General features: G+C 39.3%; 2 protein-coding genes across 3 annotated transcripts in view; one reads left to right on the forward strand and one right to left on the reverse strand.

Annotated features, from left to right (window-relative positions):
- XPO5 (exportin 5) overlaps positions 1-14454 on the reverse strand; it is a 70382-nt gene extending 55928 nt beyond the window's left edge. Inside the window, exons 1-7 of the mRNA XM_044001072.1 lie at positions 14152-14454; positions 12834-12955; positions 11769-11841; positions 10327-10464; positions 9898-10080; positions 6075-6101; positions 5195-5380 (exon numbers count right to left, since the gene is read on the reverse strand). Coding sequence (XP_043857007.1) covers positions 5195-5380; positions 6075-6101; positions 9898-10080; positions 10327-10464; positions 11769-11841; positions 12834-12955; positions 14152-14256 — 834 coding nt within the window. The 5' untranslated portion in view covers positions 14257-14454. The remainder of the gene's footprint in view (positions 1-5194; positions 5381-6074; positions 6102-9897; positions 10081-10326; positions 10465-11768; positions 11842-12833; positions 12956-14151) is intronic.
- A 225-nt stretch (positions 14455-14679) lies between these two features.
- Positions 14680-22271, forward strand: part of POLH (DNA polymerase eta) — a 42046-nt gene continuing 34454 nt past the window's right edge. The window contains exons 1-2 of one of the 2 annotated variants that reach the window (XM_044001073.1): positions 14680-15506; positions 19539-19617. In XM_044001073.1, the coding sequence (XP_043857008.1) occupies positions 15500-15506; positions 19539-19617 (86 nt within the window). In that variant the 5' untranslated portion in view covers positions 14680-15499. The remainder of the gene's footprint in view (positions 15507-19538; positions 19618-22271) is intronic. The other variant, XM_044001074.1, reaches the window with a different exon arrangement.

Here is a 22271-nt window from a genome sequence, read left to right on the forward strand (position 1 = left end):
TATTCCCGTGATATCCTTGAACTTTTGTTTTCCCAGATAAAATTTGCTATTATTATTTTTTCTAGATCTACAAAATATTTTTTTTGATAAGTCTGACTGGTATAGCAGTAAATAAATAGATTAACTTAGGTAGGACAGTCATTTTTATTGGCTCAGCCAACCCATGAGCAATTAATATTTTTCCAGTTCTTTAGATCTGTCTTTATTTGTGTGAAAAGTGTTTTGTAGTTCTGGTCATATAATTCCTGTTTGTCTTGGCAGGTGGCCAGTTATTTTAAATGGAATTTCTCTTTCTTTCTGTTGTTCCTGGACTTTGTTGGTAATATATAGAAATGTTGATGATTTGTGTGGGTTTATTCCGTATCCTGCAACTTTGCTAAAGTCGTTTCAAGTGGCTTTTTAGCTGATTCTCTAGGATTTTCTAAGTATAACATCATATCATCTGCAAAGAGTGATAGTTTTATTTCTTCATTACCAATTCTAATTCCTTTAATTTCTTTTTCTCTTATTGCTATAGCTAAAATTTCTAGAACAATATTAAATAAAAGAAGTGATAATGGGCATCCTTGCTTCACCCTTGATTGTACTGGGAAGGCTTCTAGCTTAACCCCATTACAGATAATATTGGCTGATGGTTTTAGATATAGTACTTATCATTTTAAGGTAAGCTCCTTTTATTCCTATGCTCTCTAGTGGTTTTTTTTGTTTGTTTGTTTTGTTTTTGCAGGACAATGAGGGTTAAGTGACTTGCCCAGGGTCACACAGCTAGTTAAGTGTCAAGTGTCTGAGGCTGGATTTAAACTCAGGGAGTCCTGAATCCAGGGCCGGTGCTTTATCCACTGTGCCACCTAGCTGCCCCCTCTCTAGTGTTTTTAATAGGAATGGGTGCTGTATTTTGTCAAAGGCCTTTTCTGCATATATTGAGATAATCATATATTTCTGTTGGTTTTGTTATTTACATAGCCAATTATGCTGATAGTTTTCCTAATATTGAACCAGTCCTATATTCCTGGTAAAAATCCTACCTAGTCATAGTGGATGATCCTTGTGATGTATTACTGTAATCTTTTTGATAATATTTTATTTAAAAATTTTGCATCAATATTCATTAGCTAAATTGGTCAATAATTTTCTTTCTTTGTTTTGGCTCTTCCTGGTTTGGGTACCAGCACCATATTTGCCTCATAAAAGGAATTTGGTAGGACTCCACCTATTTTTTCAAATAATTTATGTACTATTGGGATTAATTGTTCTTTAAATGCTTGGTAGAATTCACTTGTGAATCCATCTGGTCCTGGGGATTTTTTCTTAGAAAGTTCATTGAAAACTGGAAGATAGTATGGCAGAAATTAGGCATAGACCAACATCTTACACCTTATACTAAAATAAGGTCAAAATGGATACATGATTTAGACATAAGAGGTGATACCATAGGTAAATTAGGAGAGAAAGGAATAGTGTACCTATCAGATCTTTGGAAAGGAAAACAGTTTTTGACCAAACAAGAGATAGAGTATATTATAAAATGCAAAATGGATGATTTTGATTATATTAAATTAAAAAATTTTTGTACAAACAGAAGCAATGCATCCAAAATTAGAAGGGAGGCAGAAAGCTGGGAAATAATTTTTGAGGCCAGTACTTCTGATAAAGGCCTCATCTCTAAAATATATAGGGAATTAAATCAAATTTATAAGAATCCAAGTCATTCCCCAATTGAGAAATGGTCAAAGGATATGAACAGGCAGTTTTCTGATGAAGAAACCAAAGCTATCTATTCCCATATGAAAAAATGCTCTAAATCTCTAATGATTAGAGAGATGCAAATTAAAACAACTCTGAGGTACCACCTGACACCTATCAGATTGGCTAAAATGACAAAAAAGGAAGATAATAAATGTTGGAGAAGCTGTGGGAAAACTGGAACACTAATGCATTGTTGGTGGAGCTGTGAACTGATCCAAACATTCTGGAGAGCAATTTGGAATTATGCCCAAAGGGCGATAAAGCTGTGCATACCCTTTGACCCAGCAATTCCACTTTTAGGTCTTTTTCCCAAAGAAATCATGGAAGGGGGAAAGGGACCCACATGTACAAAAATATTTATAGCTGCTCTTTACGTGGTAGCAAGGAATTGGAAGTTGAGGGGGTGCCCATCAATTGGGGAATGGCTGGACAAGTTGTGGTATATGAATACAATGGAATACTATTGTGCTGTAAGAAATGATGAGCAGGAGGAGTTCAGAGAAACCTGGAGGGTCTTACATGAGCTGATGATGAGTGAGATGAGCAGAACCAGAAGAACATTGTACACAGTATCATCAACACTGAGTGTTGACCTACTGTGATGGACTATATTCTTCTCACCAATGCAATGGTACAGAAGAGTTCCAGGAACTCATGATAGAAGAGGATCTCCAAATCCAAGAAAAAAAAAAAAAAGAACTGTGTGCTGATTGAACCATACTATTTCTTTTGTTTTGGGGGCTGTTTTTTTTTTTTTTTCTATTTTGAGGTTTTGCATCACTGCTCTGATTTTTTCTCTTGTAACAGGATTAATGTAGAAACAGGATTAATGTTATTATGTGTATATATATCTATATGTATATGTATATAGATACATAGATATAACCTATATCAGATTACCTGCTGTCTAGGGGAGGGGGAGGGAGGGAGAAAAATCTGAAATTGTAAAGCTTGTATAAACAAAAGTTGAGAACTATCTTTACATGTAACGGAAAAAATAAAATATCTTATATTAAAAAAAAAAGAAAATTCATTGATGGCTTGTTCAACTTCTTTTTCTAAAATTGGGCTATTTAAATATTTTATTTCTTCTTCTGTTAATTTGGGTAATTTATATTTTTGCAGATATTAATTTCATTTAGATTGTCAAATTCATTGGCATATAATTGGGCAAAATAGTTCTTAATACTTGTCTTAATTTCCTCATCACTGATGCCGAGTTTTTCATTGGGATGACCCTTTCATTTTTGATACTAGTAATTTGGTTTTCTTCTTTCTTTTTTTTTTGATCAAATTAACCAATGGTTTATTTTTTTTTTCATAAAACCAGCTTCTAATTTTATTTATTAATTCAATGGTTTTCTTACTTTCAATTTTTTTAATCTCTCCTTTGATTTTCAGGATTTCCAATTTGGTGTTTAGTTGGGAATTTTTAATTTGTTCACTTTCTAGATTTTTTTAGTTGCATGCCCAGTTCATTGATCTATTTTTCTCTATTTTATTGATGTAAGCAATTAGGAACATAAATTTCCCCCTAAGTACCACTCTGGCTGTGTCCCATAAATTTTGATATGTTGTCCCATCATTGTCATTTTCTTTAATAAAAGATTGTTTCTATGATTTGTTCTTTGGCCCACTTGTTTTTTAGGATAAGATTATTTAATTTCTAAGTCATTTTTAATCTCTTTAATTGTCCATTACTGAATATAATTTTTATTGAATTATGATCTGAAAAGGATGTTTTTTACTATTTCTGATTTTCTGCATCTGGTTGTAAGATTTTTTGTGTGTGTGTGTGTGAGGTAATTGGGGTTAAGTGACTCGCTCTGGGTCACATAGCTAATAAGTGTTAAGTGTCTGAGGCCAGATTTGAACTCAGGTCCTTCTGAATCCAGGGCCAGTGCTCTATCCACTGTGCCACCTAGCTGCCCCTGGTTGTAAGATTTTTATGCCCTAATACATGGTCAATTTTTAGTGTAGATCCCATGTACTGCTGAGAAGATATATTCCTTTCTATTCTCATTCAATTTTCTTCAGAGGGCTATCATATCTAACTTTTGAGGCTGGATTAGAACTCAGGTACTCCTGACTCCAGGGCGTGCCCTATCCACTGCGCCACCTAGCTGTCCCTTTATCTAACTTTTCAAGAATTTGATTCATTTCCTTAACTTCTTCCTTATTTATGTATTTATTCATTCATTTATTTATTTTGTGAGGCAATTGGGATTAAGTGACTTGCCCAGGGTCACACAGCTAGTAAGTGTCAAATGTCTGAGGCCAGATTTGGACTCAGGTACTCCTGACTCCAGGGCCGGTGCTCTATCCACTGTGCCATCTAGCTGCCCCACCTTATTTATTTTTTTGGTTAGATTTATCCAATTCTGAGAGAGAAGGTTAAGGTCCCCCACTAGGATAGTTTTATTACCTATTTCCTCCAATAACTCATTCAACTTCTTCAAAAATTTAGATGCTATACCATTTGGTGCATATATGTTAAGTATAATTCATTGTCTATGGTACCTTTCAGCAAGATATAGTTTCCTTCTTTATCTTTTTTAACTAGATCTAGTTTTGTTTTTGCTTTGTCTGAAACCATGATTGCTACCTCTGCTTTCTTTCCTTCTGCTGAAGCATAATAGATTCTGTTCTAGCCCCTTACATGTACCCTGTGTTTATCTCTGCAAACAACATATTTTGGTTTTTGATCCATTCTGCTATCTGCTTCCATTTAATGGGTGAGTTCATCTCATTCACATTTATAGTTATGATGATTGTTTATTTCTCTCCACGCTATTTTTCACCTGTTTATCCCCCCCCCCCACCTTACCTCCTACCCTTTCCTTCCTCATAAGTGTCTTACTTATGATAGCTATGCCTTTAAAATGGCAGGAGCACATGGGACATGGATGAAAAGGAAGGGCTGCTGCTGGGCAGGGGTGGTGGTGCCCCCCAGCCATCAACACCACCACCGACAACTCTCACTACCCTCTCTTTTCCAGCACTCAGCATTCTGATCAAATGGAATTATTTACTGTTTTAAAATTTCCTTTTGTTTTAACCTTTGCATGACCAAAACAAACAGCGTTTTGTTTTCATTTTCCTTTTCTCCTCATCTCCTTCTGCTAAAACCTCTCCCTTATTTTAAGGCTGAGCTTAGTTGACATTTCTTTCCTAAGTCTCTCTTATATCTTCACTCCCTAGCTGAAAAAAATAACTCATCCTACTTGAGTCTCCCACAGCACTTGGTTGTAACCTCATTTGAAATTATATTACAAGTATTTTTCTTTATATTTTTATACACATACCTTATATGACTTATTAGGTTGCTTTATCCTCCTTAAGGGCAAAACCTATTTTTATTTCATCACTGTAGTCCCAGTAACCAGTATAGCGTCATCCTAGACCTAGTACATGCCTAAAAGTATTTGTTATGTAGGAAACAACATACCTTCCTGCTGACTGCAATTAGGAGACATTCAGCTGCTCCTACTTGAAGCTCAGGTTCATTCAGAAGCAAGCACAGCATCTCCAGGAGTTTGCAGTTTTCAGCTGTAATGTGGTTCATGGCGACCCAGTCAATGTAGCCTGCCAGGGTGTTGAGTGCTGCTATCCCAACCCTGCAGTTAGCCTGGGCCTAAATGGGCAGATAAATAGGTTATTATAATGGTTTTCCTCAGCTAAAAGGGTTCTTCCTCCCCTCCTTATATTCCAAAGCACTTTTTCTCAAGTTCTCCTTTGTTGGTTTTTTTTTTTTACATTATACCTTATTGAGAATACATTATGTACTTAAATACATGCATATAATTCTGCCTGTAAGCTCTCCGGAGCTGTTTTTTTCATCTTTGTAGTACACACTAACTTCCTTGCACAGAGTAGATGTTTAATTAATGTTGGCTACACTGAAGGATTAGAAGTGAAAGATGGATAATCCTTAGTTACAGCTGACCCTTTATTTCTAATTTTACTTGAAAAAGCGGATTCTTTTCATTTCTAGTTGTAGCAGCCACATGGCAGGGAATTTAGAGATTTATTCCTCAAATATAAACACTTCTCAAATAGTGGCAGTTCTAAGACTTCACTCTATAAATTCCTATTGACAGTTTTGGTCAAGAAATTTGTTTTCTCAACAAATCCAATAACAGACTACAGAAGCAGCGACCTGTATGATTTACTTCTTATACACACATTCAAATGACTAGCCAAAGACACTGTAGAAACCATGGCATCCATTACCTAAAACCACTTTTAAGTATTACCTATGAATGTAAATATTAAAGAGTTTTGCTATGATGACTCTAAGCTGTTCCCTTATACTCTACACTGCTTACCTTTGGCTCCTGGGTAGTATCTATTTTCTGGGGAAGAGGAAAAAGAAAAGAATAAGGCTCCAGTTAATCAGAGTAAATGATTGTGTAATAGCCTTTCCCATTTCCCCAATCCAAAAGGTAAAGACACACCTTTGAGAAATCTTGGAAAAAGGGGTTTAAAATCTATTTAATACATTTTATTCTTCATCCCTCAGGATAACACCCCTCCAAGAAGTTATGTATCTCTTGGAGAAAATTGGAAGCAAAAACAAGCTAGATTATAGTAATTTCTAAAATATGTTAAATTAATAAGTCTATAAAAATCTATATTGTCAGCAAAACCTCAAATTTTAAATTTTTTGTTATAGAAGGATAAATTTCACTTCATTATGAATTTTTCCTCAATTAAATGTTCTATAATTTAAAAAAAGATACACTGTGACCAAATACAATCATGTAAGCATTTATTAAATACATATGAAAAGCACTCTGTTTGTCCATGGGGATAAAAAGATAGAAATGAAAAATAGTCCCTGATCTCAAGAATCTTACTGGGCAATATAAAGAAAACAGGTAAACAAATTCAAGATGATTTGATGAGAGCAAACACCAAGAACAAGGGATTTAGAAAAGGCAGTAACAGGAAAAGTAGACAAACAGAAATGCAATCTACTCGGGATGCTGAATAAGACATACATTTTGACATGGCCAAAGAGGGAATTTGTTTTGCTTGACTATGTTAATTTTGTTTCAAAGTTTTTGGTGTTTTTTTTTTCCCCCAATGGGCATAAAAGGAGTGGGAGGCTAAGAATTTTAAGGGTCCTCCCCTGCCTTAGAAAAAGAGAATGATAAGAAGGCCAGAAGGAATTATAAGCAACCAGGACAGCTTTGAAAACTTACATGATAGTTTTTATTATATTCTTAAAAAGAAAGAAAGAAAAAGGGGGTAGCTAGGTGGTGCAGTGGACAAAGCACTGACCCTGTTACCAGGAGGACCTGAGTTCAAATCCAGCCTCAGACACTTGACACTTACCAGCTGTGTGAGCCTGGGCAATCTACTTAACTCTCATCCCCCCCTCCCCCCAAAGCAAGCTCAACATGAGACTCAAAATTTCATGTACAGCTCTTTTGTTTTACAACATAAATGGAGATGGCTCATTTTATATGTTTGTTCAAGTTCAGGATAAAAAATTAAAAATATAAAAAAGGTAGCTTAACAAATGAACTTAAGCGATTTTTTTTTTTTGCAGGGGAATGAGAGTTAAATGACTTGCCCAGGGTCCCCCAGCTAGTAAGAGTCAAGTGTCCAAGACCGGATTTGAACTCAGGTCCTCCTGAATCCAGGGCTGGTGCTTTATCCACTGTGCCACCTAGCTGCTCCCAATTAAGGGATTTTAAAGAGATAAGAAAGGAATGCATTCCATAAATTTGGGGGGTTGGGTGGGGAGGGGAAAGGCACTCTCTAAAAGCATGGAGGTGAAAGGTGGATTCCCAAGTTAGGGGACTGGCAAGTAGGACAGTTTGGCTGATACATAGAGTGCATGAAAGTGCATGATAAAAGTATGGGAAAAGGCAGTCTGGAATGTGAAACTATGCCCACAATGCTATAAAATTGTGCATATCCTTTGGCCCAACAATTAAAATACTAGGTCTATACCCCCAAAGAAATCAAAGAAAGATATAAAGGACCCATACGTACATAAATGTTTATAGCAGCTCTTTTTTTTTTTGTGGTGGCAAAGAATTGGAATAATGGGATGACAATCAATTGAGAAATGGCTGAACAAGTTATGGTATATGAATGTGCTGGAATACTATTGTGCTATAAGAAACAATGAAGGAGATGGCTTCAGAAAAACCTGGGAAGCTTTGTATAAACTGATGCAAAGTGAAGTGAGAACAGGAGAAAAATTTGTACAATAACAGCAAAATTGAGAAGATAATCAATTCTGAAAGACTGAGGAACTCTGATTAACACAAGGACCAACCATAATTTCAAAGGCCTTATGAAACATGACATCTACCTCCTGATAGCTGGTGGACTCAAGGGTACAGATTGAAACTTATTTTCTTCTTTTTTCTGTTCATGGATAAGGTGGGAATTTATTTTTTGTGACCATATGTATATTTTTAATGGGTTTTGGTTTTCTTACCTTCTCAATGGATAGATAAGGGAGAAGGGAGGGGGCAAGATGGATTGGGAAGAAAGACTAGAGACTAAAAGCCCAATTAAGAGGCAATTATCTTTCAGGTTCAGGAACAGTGATTGGTTGAAGTCCTGAGTTAGCTAGGAGTCATTTAAGTGGAGAAAGGGAAGGATGTGGAGATGTTGTGCCAAGAGAATTGATGTGACTTGACAAAAGATTGGATATAGGAGGTGACTTGATGGTGACTAAATGGATCACAGTGCTCTCAGCAGAAACAAGGAAGTTTAAAGGAGGTGCAAGCTGAGTTGGGGAAAGGAAGAGAATGATTCTATTTTAGACATGTTAAATGTGAGTTGGGCACACAGCTATCCCTAACAGAGATGCACAGCATAAAGCTGGTAATAAAGGACTAGAGATCAGAAAAGATTAGACTTAGCTATATAGAGATTTGGGATTTGTCCCCATGAGAGAGAAATGTAATCACTAAAAGTAGGTGGACCCAGGACTGAGTCTTAGAGAATACCTATAATAAGGGAACAGGAAATAAGTGAGGATCCAGCAAAGGAGAATAAAAAGAGATCAGAGAGGGAGAAGAATTAGGAAATAATGTTTAAAAAAAAAACACAAGTAGAGATTAAGATTAGCAAGAGAGGATAGGATGACTTAAGTGGCAAGCAGAATTAGGATCAAAGGCTTGGTTTTGGCAAAGGGTCACTTCAGTGAAAAACTAGAACGATGCAAGAGAGAATGGGAGGTTGAGGAGATCACAGTTATAGAATAGGGGAAAAGAAGCAGCTCATGTCAGATGGCTCCCATCATCTCGGTAAAGAACCCTTTCAAAACCTTTCAGGAACAATTATTTTGTTGTTGTTTGGTCATTTCAGTTGTGTTCCACTCTTAGTGATCCCATCTGGGATTTTCTTGGCAAAGATACTGGAGAGGTTTGCCCTTTTCTTTTCCAACTCATTTTATGGATGAGGAAACTGAGGCAAACATGGTTAAGTGTCTTGCCCAAGGTCTTACAGCTACTAAGTGTCCGAAACCAGATTTGAATTCAAAGAAGAGTCTTCCTGACCCTAGGCCCAACACTCTATCCACTTTACCATATAGTTGCCCCATACAATTATTTTAGTAAAGCAGAAATATAATGAGAATGAGAAGCATGTCCCTTTCAGTATGGGAATAGTGATACTAAGTGAAAACCAGAAGGGTGATAATATGTTGGGTCAGGTCAAAGTACTGCCCCTACCTTCACCCTTGCTGCATTTCTGGGTTTTTTTGGTTTTTTGGTTTTTTTGCAGGGCAATGAGGGTTAAGTGACTTGCCCAGGGTCACACAGCTAGTAAGTGTCAAGTGTCTGAGGTCAAGATTTGAATTTGGGTCTTCCTGAATCCAGGGCCGGTGCTTTATCCACTGTGCCACCTAGCTGCCCCCAACCTCCTCATTTTCAAATGAAGAAAATGAGGCCCAGAGACTTCTTGAGGGTCACATAGCTACTAAGTGTTGGAGACAGAATTCAAACCCAGGTCCTCTCTTTGTCTCAGATACATCTACCAGCCAGTTTATTCTGCCTTAATGCAAAAGTTTTTGCTTTTCTTATCCATCCTTAGGGACTATATCCATGAATGTTTTCCTACCTCCTGAGCAACAAGACTTTTTTATTTGCTGCATCTCTGGAAAAAGGGGATTCCTCTTACCATTCGACGATATTTGTTCACATTCTGTTGAAGGGTATTAAGCAGAAAGCTGAAGATCTTTTCCATGTTCTGGGTTAGTGTTTGCTGGATGTCCCTTCTTCTTTGAGGGGGTAGTGTTTGAAAAGTCACCACATCTTCTGCCAGTCGCAGAAGGATGAACATTACTAGTTCTGTTTGTGTTTCCTATATCAATGAAAATAAACCAGTTAAGTGTGACTGAAATGGGATTTCTTTTAGCTATCTATATCTACTACTACTAGTCTAAAGTTTTGCAAAAAATATAATAGACTAATTTAATAAATTAACCACATATAGCTTCATTGCACAAATTCAAATAAGTTATAGCTGCTTTCAAAGAAGACCTTTCGGGTTCAAAGTTCAAACCCCAAAGAATGACACTATGGAATAAATGTATGTTGTGCTTCCTACCCCTTGTTTGGAGAGGGTGTCCAATTCTTTCAACATGTCGGGCCAATGCTGTGGCCATTCCCGCTTGATCATTTCCACCACAATTCTAGATAAAACATCTTTAATGTGGCTTTCTTCTTCCAAAATATTCTGAGTCCCCTGAAAGAGAACCGATATGTAGTCTGTTTTAGGAACATCGCTAGACAATAAGAATATAGAAAACACAGAAGCATGGCTACTTTTAACTACATAAAAGAACACATCTGTCCCAAGAGTTTGAAGAAGTAATTCTATAGTTTCGCTATTACCTCTTCTAATAAATTCACATGATAGTTCATCAAATAACAGCTGGTGTTCAGAGCCAGGATGATTTGATACTTCTCATGATATAAACATAATAGAATTTATCCTTATACTTCTTCCCTTCTATTTTAGGGAGGCAGCAGAGGAACTGAAAGTATGTAGATGGAAGACGAGGACAGCATAAAAAAAAGCCAGGAAACAAGATATAAGATTCAGGCTTGAAATACAGCACTTCATCAATAGTGCTATTATAGTTATTTCCCCCCTGAAGTTTAATGACCTAAAGCTACTGAACTAAGACTTAGGTTGTTTATATCTTAAACCAGAGAAACTGCAACCCAAGTTAGAATGTTCACTAACAAGGATGGAAATAATTTGAGGACAACAGCAGCCAGCAACCATTTTTTTCCAAGGATTTGGTCAAAATTGTGCACTTTTGGTTCTGCCTACCAACACAAAAACCTTGCAAAATGTAAACTATTAATATAACGTGAAAGAAAGAAGAAAAATTGGCACATTGGATTCTAAGTCAGATCTAAAATGCTTAGACCTTTCAATACAAGACATGACCACTTAAAATAGTCAATATTATATGAGGTAATGATAAAATCCTTAAATCAAGCTTGAAACATTTATGCAGGTAGCCCTTTTAAATTTATGAAGCACTTTTTGAATTCGGCTTAAGCAGAATGTTTCACACATTTATAATAACTAGGAAAAAACAGTTTTTTATAGGGCCCCTCTACCTAAAATCATTATTTCACCACCATAAAAATCATACATAGGACCTTGTTCCTTTTTGGAATAAACACATTGTTTCCCCGGCCCCAAATGGCACTGTAAAATCCCCATAACATTAACAGATTTCTGTGGAACTGATTAAGTTATTACAGAGGGGCAGCTAGGTGGCGCAGTGGCTAGAGCACCAGCCCTGGAGTCAGGAGAACCTGAGTTCAAATCCACCCTCAGACACTTAACATTTACTAGCTGTGTGACCCTGGGCAAGTCACTTAATCCCAATTGCCTCACCAAAAAAACACCACAAAAAAAAAAGTTATTACAGAAAAAGTTCACATCGTACTCAGAAAATCATTTTTAAAAAAGCAGCACCTCAGTCTAATCTACCCTTAGCAGAAGTTCTCTAACTACTCATTACTTACACTTGATATCAGCCCCATGACATTGTTCTTTAGAAAGACCTTCTCCAGGCGAGACATGTTGTTCCACCGAAACCTGGCCAGCAAAAAGGAGAAATGCAAGAGATGTACACTAACAAGGCACTGAGCATTTTTTTTTTAGCAAGAAATAGCACTGTTCCCCAACCTCCATTATGCTGTCACATCCATTATAGAATCTACTGATAAGTATACTTTGGATTTCTATGTGTATACAGATATTCTTACTCTAAAGATTAGACTTGAGAGCCTCCAGATTAGGTGTACCAACTCTAATACCAGCATGACTCTGAGAACAGATTTTAATGTGCAAAATAACTAAGAGTGGGAATCCATATACACAAAAATATCTATTTATTGTCATTGCTTCATTTTGATGGAGCTAAAGTAAATATATACACCTGATAATTGCTCCAACATGTAAGAGGATTTTGATGCTACCTGACTAGGTAGCATCACTTTGTTGGTTATTAAGGTGATATTTACATTTCCAGTATAAATTTAGTTTAGTGTATAAACACCAACTGTTGCAATGGGAGTTAGCCTAGAGAGTGTGGAAGACCAAAAAAGGAAGCTGGCAGGTGGGGGGGGGGGGGGGGTTCATGTAATCAGAACTGAGCAGGTTCTCAGAAGGGTCATAGGTTACAGAAAAGTAGAATCAGAGTGACATTAGATTTTGAACATTTATATAGCCCTTCAAAGTTTGCAAAATGCTTATCTCACATCATGCCCCCAGACCCTCCCAATAACTCAGTGAGGTAGATTTATACTATAGGTCTTAGCTTCATTTTACAGAGGAGGAAATTGAGGCCAAGAGAGACTGAGTAAAATGCCCATGCTCACTCAGCTAGCAAACACCTGGGGCAGGATTCTAACCCAATTCTGCAGACTTCAAGTCCAATATTCTTTCCACCTATACTAGGGAACCTCCTTGGATAGTATTCTCTCCTATCCTTGGATGGGAAGACCATCCAGATAGCAGAAGTCACAAGAAAAAACAATCCTTATATTCAGAAGGTTCAGAATGATCTCAGTAGGTAAGTGTCTTACTTGACAACATGTTCTAGGATCTGAAGGCCGAAGTGTCTAACTATAGGAGTTTGTGTTTTCTCAGCCAACTTCAGGCCACAGGGGACACAGATGGGACACTTTTCTTTAAACTCTTCACAAAACTGGGGAAACAAAATGGTTAAAGCTTTTACTAGCAGCTGAGAAACAAACAAAAAAAATGAAGAGGATTATTTGATATTGTCAACAAGCAAACACATGTCAACATATAAATAAGGAAACAAAAACATCCTTCATTAATGTTACCCCAGCCAAATAGATCAAAAGGAAAAAAAAATACTTAGGCTAGCCCAATTAAGAGATCCAGTTATTTCTGATTTCACTCCTTGTGCAGGATCTACTTATCTTCCTCAGAGTGAAGATTAACATTTATGAAGTTATAAAGGGTTTTTTTTTCTTTTTGGGAAGGGTGGAGTGAGGGGAGCAAATCATTCATTACCTGTACATTTGTTTGGTGGGGAGTAAGAAGTGTTATTCTTACCCACCCCCAACTTTAATACATGTTCATGGCCATGACCGACTTTCTCCCATAAACCCCCAGAAGACCACCTCCACTAAAAGATATTGCCAATGTTTCAAAAAAAATGCAAAACAAGAGGTTAAACTCTATGCAAAAGGGCAAAAATACCACAAGCTAAAATCCTAGAGTTCTAGGTGTCTTTGGGTGGGTGGGCTCTTTTACGGGTGATAGAAGAATGGGCAGGTAAGACGAACTAATGGAGATGCTTATAACATGAAAGGAGTTCCTACAAGGAAAAAGTCCTGGCAGGGGAAGAGACTGGGGCCGCATGTTTACAGGTAGTTGAAGAAGGTGAGAAGAGATCACCCAGAGTAAGGCGTAGTGTTGGGGGGGGGAGGCGAAGATGGGGGCGGGGAGGTTTTTGGATTGGGTTGGGGGGGGCGGGAGAAAGGAAAATGGGCACGCAGACTATCAGGGGAGGGCAAGGAGGGGGTAGAGTCACTATTGTGCCCGATTTCTTGGAGAGAAGGGGGGATGGGCCGGAGGGGAAGACAAGCAAGGATGGGGCGTGGGGGGAGTAGCAGACAGCAGGGCCAGGGGGAAGGCATCACGAAGGGGAAAGGGGCCTGGGCGCAGCTGGACTAGCAGGGTGAGGGGGATATTGAGGAGGAGCTGCAGAAGAGGGGCAGCATGGAGATCGGGGGAGGGGTTCGTAGGCCGCGTGGGCCCCAGGCCGGGGCAGAGCCACGGGCTCGGCCGTCCGCCGCGCGTGGGCAGCGGGGGCCGGGGTTCTTCCTCCGCTGCGCCAGACGCACCCCCCCTCCCCACTCCCCAGGCTACCTTGAGGGCCTCGAGGCGGTAACGCTGGGTGGAGCTCGGGTCCATCATGACCGTCACCGCCCTCACCAGCTGCTCGCACAGGCCGTTCACTTCATCCGTCGACATGGCGAGAATCCCCCTGGCGCAGCGCGCGCCGACCCCCGAAGCACGAGGCAACCACAGCAATACCCGCAACCCGGGCCGCAAGCGCTCACACACGGGGCCGCACCGCGCAACAGCGGCCGGGGGAGACTGGGAGCAGAGCAGAGCAGCAGCGATAGGGGGGAGCGAGGACCAACCGCTCCGAGTGGGGAGGGGGGGAAAAAGGAGGAGGAAGAAGAGGAGGAGGAGGAAGAGGAGGAAGAGGAGGAGAAGGAGGAGGAGCGAAGGAGAAGGGGAGGAGGGAGGGAGTTCTCGCTGCGCACGCGCCGCTGCCCCGCCACGGCGCACGCACCCGGACCACGCCACTGCGCAATCTCCCTCTCTAGGCGAGGGTAGAGGGGCGGGCCTTTGACCACTAAGGGGCGGGGGTGATTGGGTGGAGTTTATCGTGCACGGAGCGCGAAACCTGAAGGCCGAAGTGCGCAGGCGTATCAACGGTTTACCGGGACCAAAGGGCGAGGGCTAGTCGGATTTGGGTTTGAGGTGCGGTGCGGTTCGGTGCTTTGGTCGCGTCCAAAAAAGATCGAGAGCTCGTAGATGAGTGTCTGACTGCAGGCACCGAGAAGGAGCGATCATCATCTTCGCGAACCCTGGCCCGTCTCCGCCCGTTCGGGAAGCGGCGCGTCTCCCGTAAGACCGGCAGGCGAGTCTCCGGAGCTGGAGGTAGACGCTGAGGACGGTCCCTATCCTGGTCCCAGCTCCATCTCACTTCCTGTGGCGGACCCTAGCTGGCGGCGTTGTCCGGCGTGGCCTTCACGTTGGTAGGAGAATTTGTAAGCCCCGTGCTGAGTATCCCATCCTAAGACAGCTCCTGCGGAAGCTGAAGTTGCCTTGATTCTCGGGGTTACGGGACACTTCTTTCTGGTGACACCTGTCGGTCCCGGGCCGGAGACCCGGCTTCCTCCTGACGCGGGAGACTTGTCCATCTCTACCAAAGGTTGGAGAATTTAAGATTGAAAGTCTGGTAGAGCAGAAGGTTAACGATCAATCACTGTTGGATCTGATATGAATGCCTTGGGGGAAAAAAAGAAGGGGGGGGGGGGCAGTTTCTTAGCTGTCCAAGTAGTGGTCATACACTAGGACTCCGAAAACTGCCCATGGTACTTACTTGGATGTCATATCACCTGAAAGGAGCCCAGCTTATTCTTTTCTTTTTCCCGAATAAATTGGAGCCGACCTAGGCATTTAGTGATGGCACAATGAAGCTATGAAAGGTTGGTTTAAAGGAGAGTCCATGCTTAAAAAAAAAGTATTTAAAACAAAATGATGCAATAGTGATCATCGATATCAGCTTCAGTAGCAACTGGAAAGAAACTTCCTCTAGTGTCTGTTTTTGTGTGATGTACAATCTCATTTACATATTGTATTCGCTGGTATTTATGTCTCATATCCCAGCCCCCACTTGATGACTTGTTTATCTGGTCTTTCCTGTTATTTTTAAGGGGCCTTTTCCCTAGCAATCTGATTATTTTTTGTCTTTGAAGTTTCATAAAGTTGCTACCATTATCCACTTTCCAAGAATAAGGTATTTCTTTTTTTTTCTTTCTTTTTTTGGTGAGGCAATTGGGGTTAAGTGACTTGCCCACAGGGTCACACAGCTAGTAAGTGTTAAGTGTCTGAGGCTGGATTTGAACTCAGATCCTCCTGAATCCAGGGCCGGTGCTCTATCCACTGCACCACCTCGATGCCCCATAAGGTATTTCTTAAATTTAACTTCGAATGTAGTATATCTGAGCTATTTATTGCTCAGTGAAATAAAACCGATTTCCTTCTTTCAGTCAGACTTCTCAAATAATAAAGAGATAATTTTCTTAATCATTTTTTGTGCTCTTCCAAATTAATAGCACTGAAACATGCCGTATATTTTTCAAGTTGAATCTTATTTTATGTTCCAGAATATGGTTGGATGCTTAAATTATGGTTGGGTGCTCAACTGTCAACCTCTGTCTCATATTTAGATCTCTACTACTTCCTCTTTGCTCACTTATGTTTCCTGCAGTTTTCAATCTAGTACTTCCTAAGTATTTTGAAATATACTTGTACATTGTTCACTCCAACTTCTAGATTAATAACAATGTTAAATTTCACTAACCTTCACTAATCTTACTGCCGATACTAGATCTTACCTATCTAATGAATTATCCTTTTTTTGGCTTTCCATTTCCTTTGTTCTCAATAAAGAAGACAAATAAAAACATAAGTGATTTAAGGTTTCCTCTTTGGAAATACCATTTCATTTCCCTTATCTATGTTGGTCTTGGCTTCACCCAAGTCCAGGAATTATTATCCAAGAATATTTTATTTTTTTCAATTACATGTAAAAACAATTTTAAAAGTTTAAAATTTTTTTTAGTAAATAGTATTTTATTTTCCCAATTACATGTAAAGATAGTTTTCAGCATTCTTTTGTTTGTTTTTTATTTTTTTAATCATAAAATATTTTATTTTCTAGTTACATGTAGAGATAGTTTTCAACATTTGTTTTTATAAGATTTCTAGCTCCAAATTTTACCCCTCCCCTCCCCGCTCCCCAAGACAGCAAGCAATCTGATATAGGTTATATATGTACAATCACATTAAACATATTTCTGCATTAGTCACAACATTCTTTTTAATTTTGGGGGTGGGTGGGGCAATGGGGGTTAAGTGACTTGCCCAGGGTCACACAGCCAGTAGGTGTCAAGTGTCTGAGGCCGGATTCAAACTCAGGAACTCCTGAATCCATGACTGGTGCTTTTTCCACTGCGCCACCTAGCCGCCCCCCCACAACATTCTTTTTAAAATGAGATTTTGACTTCCAAATTTTTCTCCTTCCCCTCTCCCCAAGAGACAAGCAATCTGATATGGATTATACACATACAATCATTAACATTTTAAAAAATTTTGAGTTCCAAATTCTCTCCCTCCTCTTACCTGAGATGGCAAGATATTTGATATAGGTTATACATGTGCAATCATGCAAAATATCAAGTCCTATCCCGGGACCCAAGCTTCAGTTCTCTTCTAGAAGACTTCAGCTATTCTTATGGATGAAAAAAAATTCATGTGTTAGTGATAAAGAATTCATTATCTTCCTACCCAAACTGCATCCCCTTCTCAACTTTTCTGTTTCTGTATAGGGTCCCATCATCCTTCTAGATAACCTGGTTTGCAACTTCAGAGTCATCAGCAATTCTTTACTCTCCCATAGCCTTTGTCAGTTGCCAAACTCCTTAGGATAAAATACAAACTGCCCTATTTGGCATTTAAAACCCACTACAATCTAATCCTCACTAACCTCTTTTCCCAGACAATTGCACATTACTCTCCTTGATGCATTCTTCATTCAGCCAAACTGGCCAACTTGTTTTTCTCCAAACTGGACATTTTTTTTTTTTTGGTGGGGCAATGAGGGTTAAGTGACTTGTCCAAGGTTGCACAGCTAGTAAGAATCAAGTGTCTGAGGCTGGATTTGAACTCAGGTACTCTGAATCCAGGGCTTCCTAGTTTCCCCCAAACTGGACATTTTCATAGGCAAATACCTCATGCCCTGAATGTACTCCCTCCGCACCTCTGCCTCCGTAGGATCTGTAGCCTGCTTCAAGGCACAGCACCAAGAAATTTCTTCTGAATAAAGCCTTTATTGAGTTCCACCTCCTATGTATTAGTATTCTTCTCATTTCTCTGTGGTTGTTTTGTATATATTTTATATTGACCTTGCTATGAACATTTCCTTATCTTGCAGTAGAATGTAAACTCCTTGAGGGCAGAAATTGTTTCATTTTTCTTTGTATTCCTAGTGCCTAGCACTTGCATCCTGTATATAGTAGGCACATAATAAATGTTTGTTGAATTGGCTCAGTGGATACAGCACTGGACTTGAAATCAGGAACATTTATTTTCATGAATCAAATCCAGCTTTAGATACTTATAACCTGTGATGACCCTGTTTACCTCAGTTTCTTCATCTGTAAAATGAGCTGGAGAAGGAAATGGCAAACCACTCCATCATCTTTGCCAAGAAAACCCCAAATAGACTCATGAAGAGTCAGATACAACTAAACAACATAACAAATCTTGATCCCTCTGAAATATTTTATTGAACTATATATGGTAGCCATACTGAATTATCGTTACTGATTTCAGGATACTATAAAACTCAAAAAGCACTCTAGTTTCTGTAGCAAAATACACAAACTGAAAAAAGTGGTTCATATTCTGCCCAGTAGAATTCTGAGTTAATCTTATAACTGGCTATTTTGTGTATCATTAAAAAGTGGTAGTTTAAATAACCCAAGAGAGCATCTATACCTTATGCCAGGCTAAGGATTAGTTAACTAGAATTTGATAAAACTAAATGAAAGGGGGCGGCTAGGTGGCACAGTGGATAAAACACCAGCCCTGGATTCAGGAGTACCTGAGTTCAAATCTGGACTCAGACACTTGACACTTACTAGCTGTGTGACCCTGGGCAAGTCACTTAACCCCCATTGCCCTGCAAAAAAAAAAAAATCTAAATGAAAAAGGAAATTTCCAAATGTGTGTTTCTTTTACTTCTTCCAGCCCTTTCTAGCCCAGGCTTTATGATTATCAAGAACCTTCAAATTGCAGCTTTATAGGTAGGCAGAAGAAATTTCTCTTAGGATTAAATGGAAACCTTCCAAATACATTTCTCTTACATAGTATTCCTTTTTTTTTTTTTTAGTGAGGCAATTGGGGTTAAGTGACCTGCCCAGGGTCACACAGCTAATAAGTGTCAAGTGTCTGAGGCCGGATTTGAACTCAGGAAATCCTGACTCCAGGGCTGGTGCTCTATCTACTGCACCATCTAGCTGCCCCCCTTATATAGTATTCTTATTAATTCCCCCAAACTAATAAACATTTTTACCTTGCAGGCAAACATTTAGCTGTTATATCTGTTAAGAGTGGCTGTTAAATCCAGACCTAGTTTCTTCTTTATCTATTTTGCTCTTGCTTAGCCTTGATAGAAAGGAGATAAAATTGAATTTCACAGATAAAAACAAAGCATAAAGTTTAAGCAACCGTTTCATCTTCTTTCTTCTACAACTTAACAAAACTTTTGTCTAACCACAGAGGGCATGACACCATACTAGGTCCATATAGTATACTTTTACCAGTGCTTCTGATAAAGTGAATTGTTGAATAAGCATTTTCAAACTTGATATGTTTCATTGTTAGGCTTCTACATCGAGAATTTTAGATCTGGATTTAAAGATCATCTAATTTAATCTTTTTATTTTTTACAGATGAGAAAACTGTCCCATCTGTTAAAATCCAAATCATAGACTACCTCTTATGTGGAGATTTCTCAGATGCCCATAGCAGGTAAAGATTTTCCCTTTTTTCATAATTAAAAAAAAAAAAGATCTTCCCTTTTATGCCTAATACTTCTACACTTTTGGTAATATACTTGTAACATTTTAGATTATAGTTATCTGGGTTTTAAAAAAATTTTTTTAAGCGAGGCAATTGGGGTTAAGTGACTTGCCCAGGGTCACACAGCTAGTAAGTGTTAGGTGTCCCAGGCCAGAATTGAACTCAGGTCCTCCTGAATCCAGGGTCAGTGCTTTATCCACTGTGCCACCTAGCCGCCCCTAGTTATCTGGTTTTACCTCTTAAATTTTCTGGGCTTTATTAATTCATTAAGTCCCAATATCACACCATCCTGACTTTTCTTGTTCTTTAGGCACAGCCTGAAAAGATCATATTTTAAATATTTGATTCAATTCAGTAATCATTTTTTTAAGCCCATACCATATGCAGAGCACTGTATTAGGCCCTAAGGGAAATACAGAGTTTACATAAGACATTCTCTCTGCCTTGGTGGAGCTAAAAGTCTAGTAGTGGGATAAAGCATTTATTAAGTGCTTACCATGTGCTTTACTATTATTGTCTCATTAGATCCCCTCAACAACCATGGGAAGTAGGTGCTATCATCATCATCCCCATTTTACAGTTGAGTAAACTGAGGCAAACATGAAGATATTTGCCCAGAACCACATAGCTGGGAAGTATCTCTGACTAGATTTGAACTCAGATCTTCTGACTTCAGGTCCAGTACTCTATCTACTGCACCAACTACCTGCTTCAGACAAGGGCATACATAGAATAACATCAGAAGAAACCTCAGAAGTCATCTTGTCAAACATTATACTTGAAGGGAATATGTAATTTAAAATTCTAAATGTGGGTTCTAATCTGTTTCCCCAGTTTTGGGGGAAACTGACTAAAATCACTGATAAAACAAGTTTAGGTTTTCAAGGGTTTATTGAAAGATAGAAAGAGAAAGATTGAGAACAGAATTCCTACAGCTTGGCAATCCTATCTTTCCTCAATTTTCCTGTGAAGTCCTCAGGAGTCTCCGCACTGCCACCAGGGTGAAGTCCAGAACCAAAAAGCCACCTCACTCTCTGCGCAGGCTCCCCTACCTCCTTCCAGTCCCCTCCCAGAAATGGGAGGTTCTTCAAGCTGGTTGGTTGACTGGGCCGGAAGTTCAAACTTTTTTTAGATTCTGAGAACCATGCTTTCTTAGGTACTCTCAGGTACCAGCCAGATGTGCTTAGAATCTAGTCAACTACTAATCCAGTTAAATCAGCCAGTAATCCACGCAGGTGGGCTCCTGAGTATCTGCCAAATCTCATCTATCACATTCCATTATTAAGACAGGAATGAGCATTTATTAAGCCCCTGCTATGTGCCAGGCACCAAGCCAAGTGCTTTACAATACTGTTTCTTTTATTCCTCAACCCTGTGAGATAGGTACTATTATCATCTCCATTTTACATTTGAGGAAAGTGAGACAGATAGAGGTTAAGTGACTTGTCCACTGTAAGTGTTTGAGGCTGGATTTGAACAGAGGTCTTCCTAACTCCAGGCCCAGCACTCTCTCTACTGCACAACAGTGGGGGACAATTTACTCCATTACATGGAGGTGAGAGATGGAGTACTGAATTCACAAAGTAGCTAGTTCCAATTTGGTTGGAATATATAAGTACTTTAAAGGTAATAGAGTGAAATTAGGCTGAAAAGATAGATAAGAGAAAATTTGTTCATAAGAATCTCCTAAACAATCCCTTCCACAAGTGGTCATGCAACCTCTGCTTGAGCTATGTATACACTAAAGATGACCTCCTGAGACAGACAGTGCCATTTTGGAATAGTGCTATTAGAAAGGGTTTTTTTCTCATATCAAGGCCAAATCTGCCTTGGCAATTTGCACATATGGCTCCTAGTTTTCCCCTCTGCAGCCAAGAAGTTTATTCCTTCTCCTAGACGGGCTGTTAGATACTTGAAAATTATGTCATGTCTTCCTCCCAACTCTTTTCTGGGCTAATCAACTCCTTTCTTATGATCCATAAGTCCTCCGTGTTGAGGGGCTTTCAGGCCCCCTCATCCTGGATGTATTTCAAAGAAGCAGTGTGATATGGTGGAAAGAGGGCTAAATTTGGAGTCAGCTGACCAGGGTCTAAATCTTGGCTTTGCCATTTACTATCTTTGTAAGAAGCCACTAACTTCTCTGGGATTCAGTTTTATCTCTAGAATGAGGGGTTTGGACTAGATGGTCCCTCAGGCCCATTCTAGCTCTAAATCTATGTTCTAACCTTGTCAGTGTTCTTCCTTGTTCCACCTACTTTGTACTTGACTCTGTGTGCCCCTTATTCCTTAGTTCCTGTAGCCTTGCCATTTATAAATAAGTGCATTAGAAAAGTGTAAAGCAAAGTATTGTATTAGGTTTCAGGGGTAAAGGTCATTATCAACTGGGAGATCCTGGAGGACACAGCCTTATTAGCTACATACTATGCATTAGGCACTGGGGCCACAAAGATAAAAATGAAACACTGATTGTCTCTAGAAGTTTCCATTGAACTGGAGCGATACGGTATATACACGGATAAATAAATGAAAAGTAATTTGAAAAGGCAGAACACTAACGGTTGGGGAGAACAGGGAAGAGTTCATGGAAGAAGGTGACAGAAGCT

This window comes from Dromiciops gliroides, chromosome 4, assembly GCF_019393635.1.
Source record: "Dromiciops gliroides isolate mDroGli1 chromosome 4, mDroGli1.pri, whole genome shotgun sequence".
Lineage (NCBI taxonomy): Eukaryota > Metazoa > Chordata > Mammalia > Microbiotheria > Microbiotheriidae > Dromiciops > Dromiciops gliroides.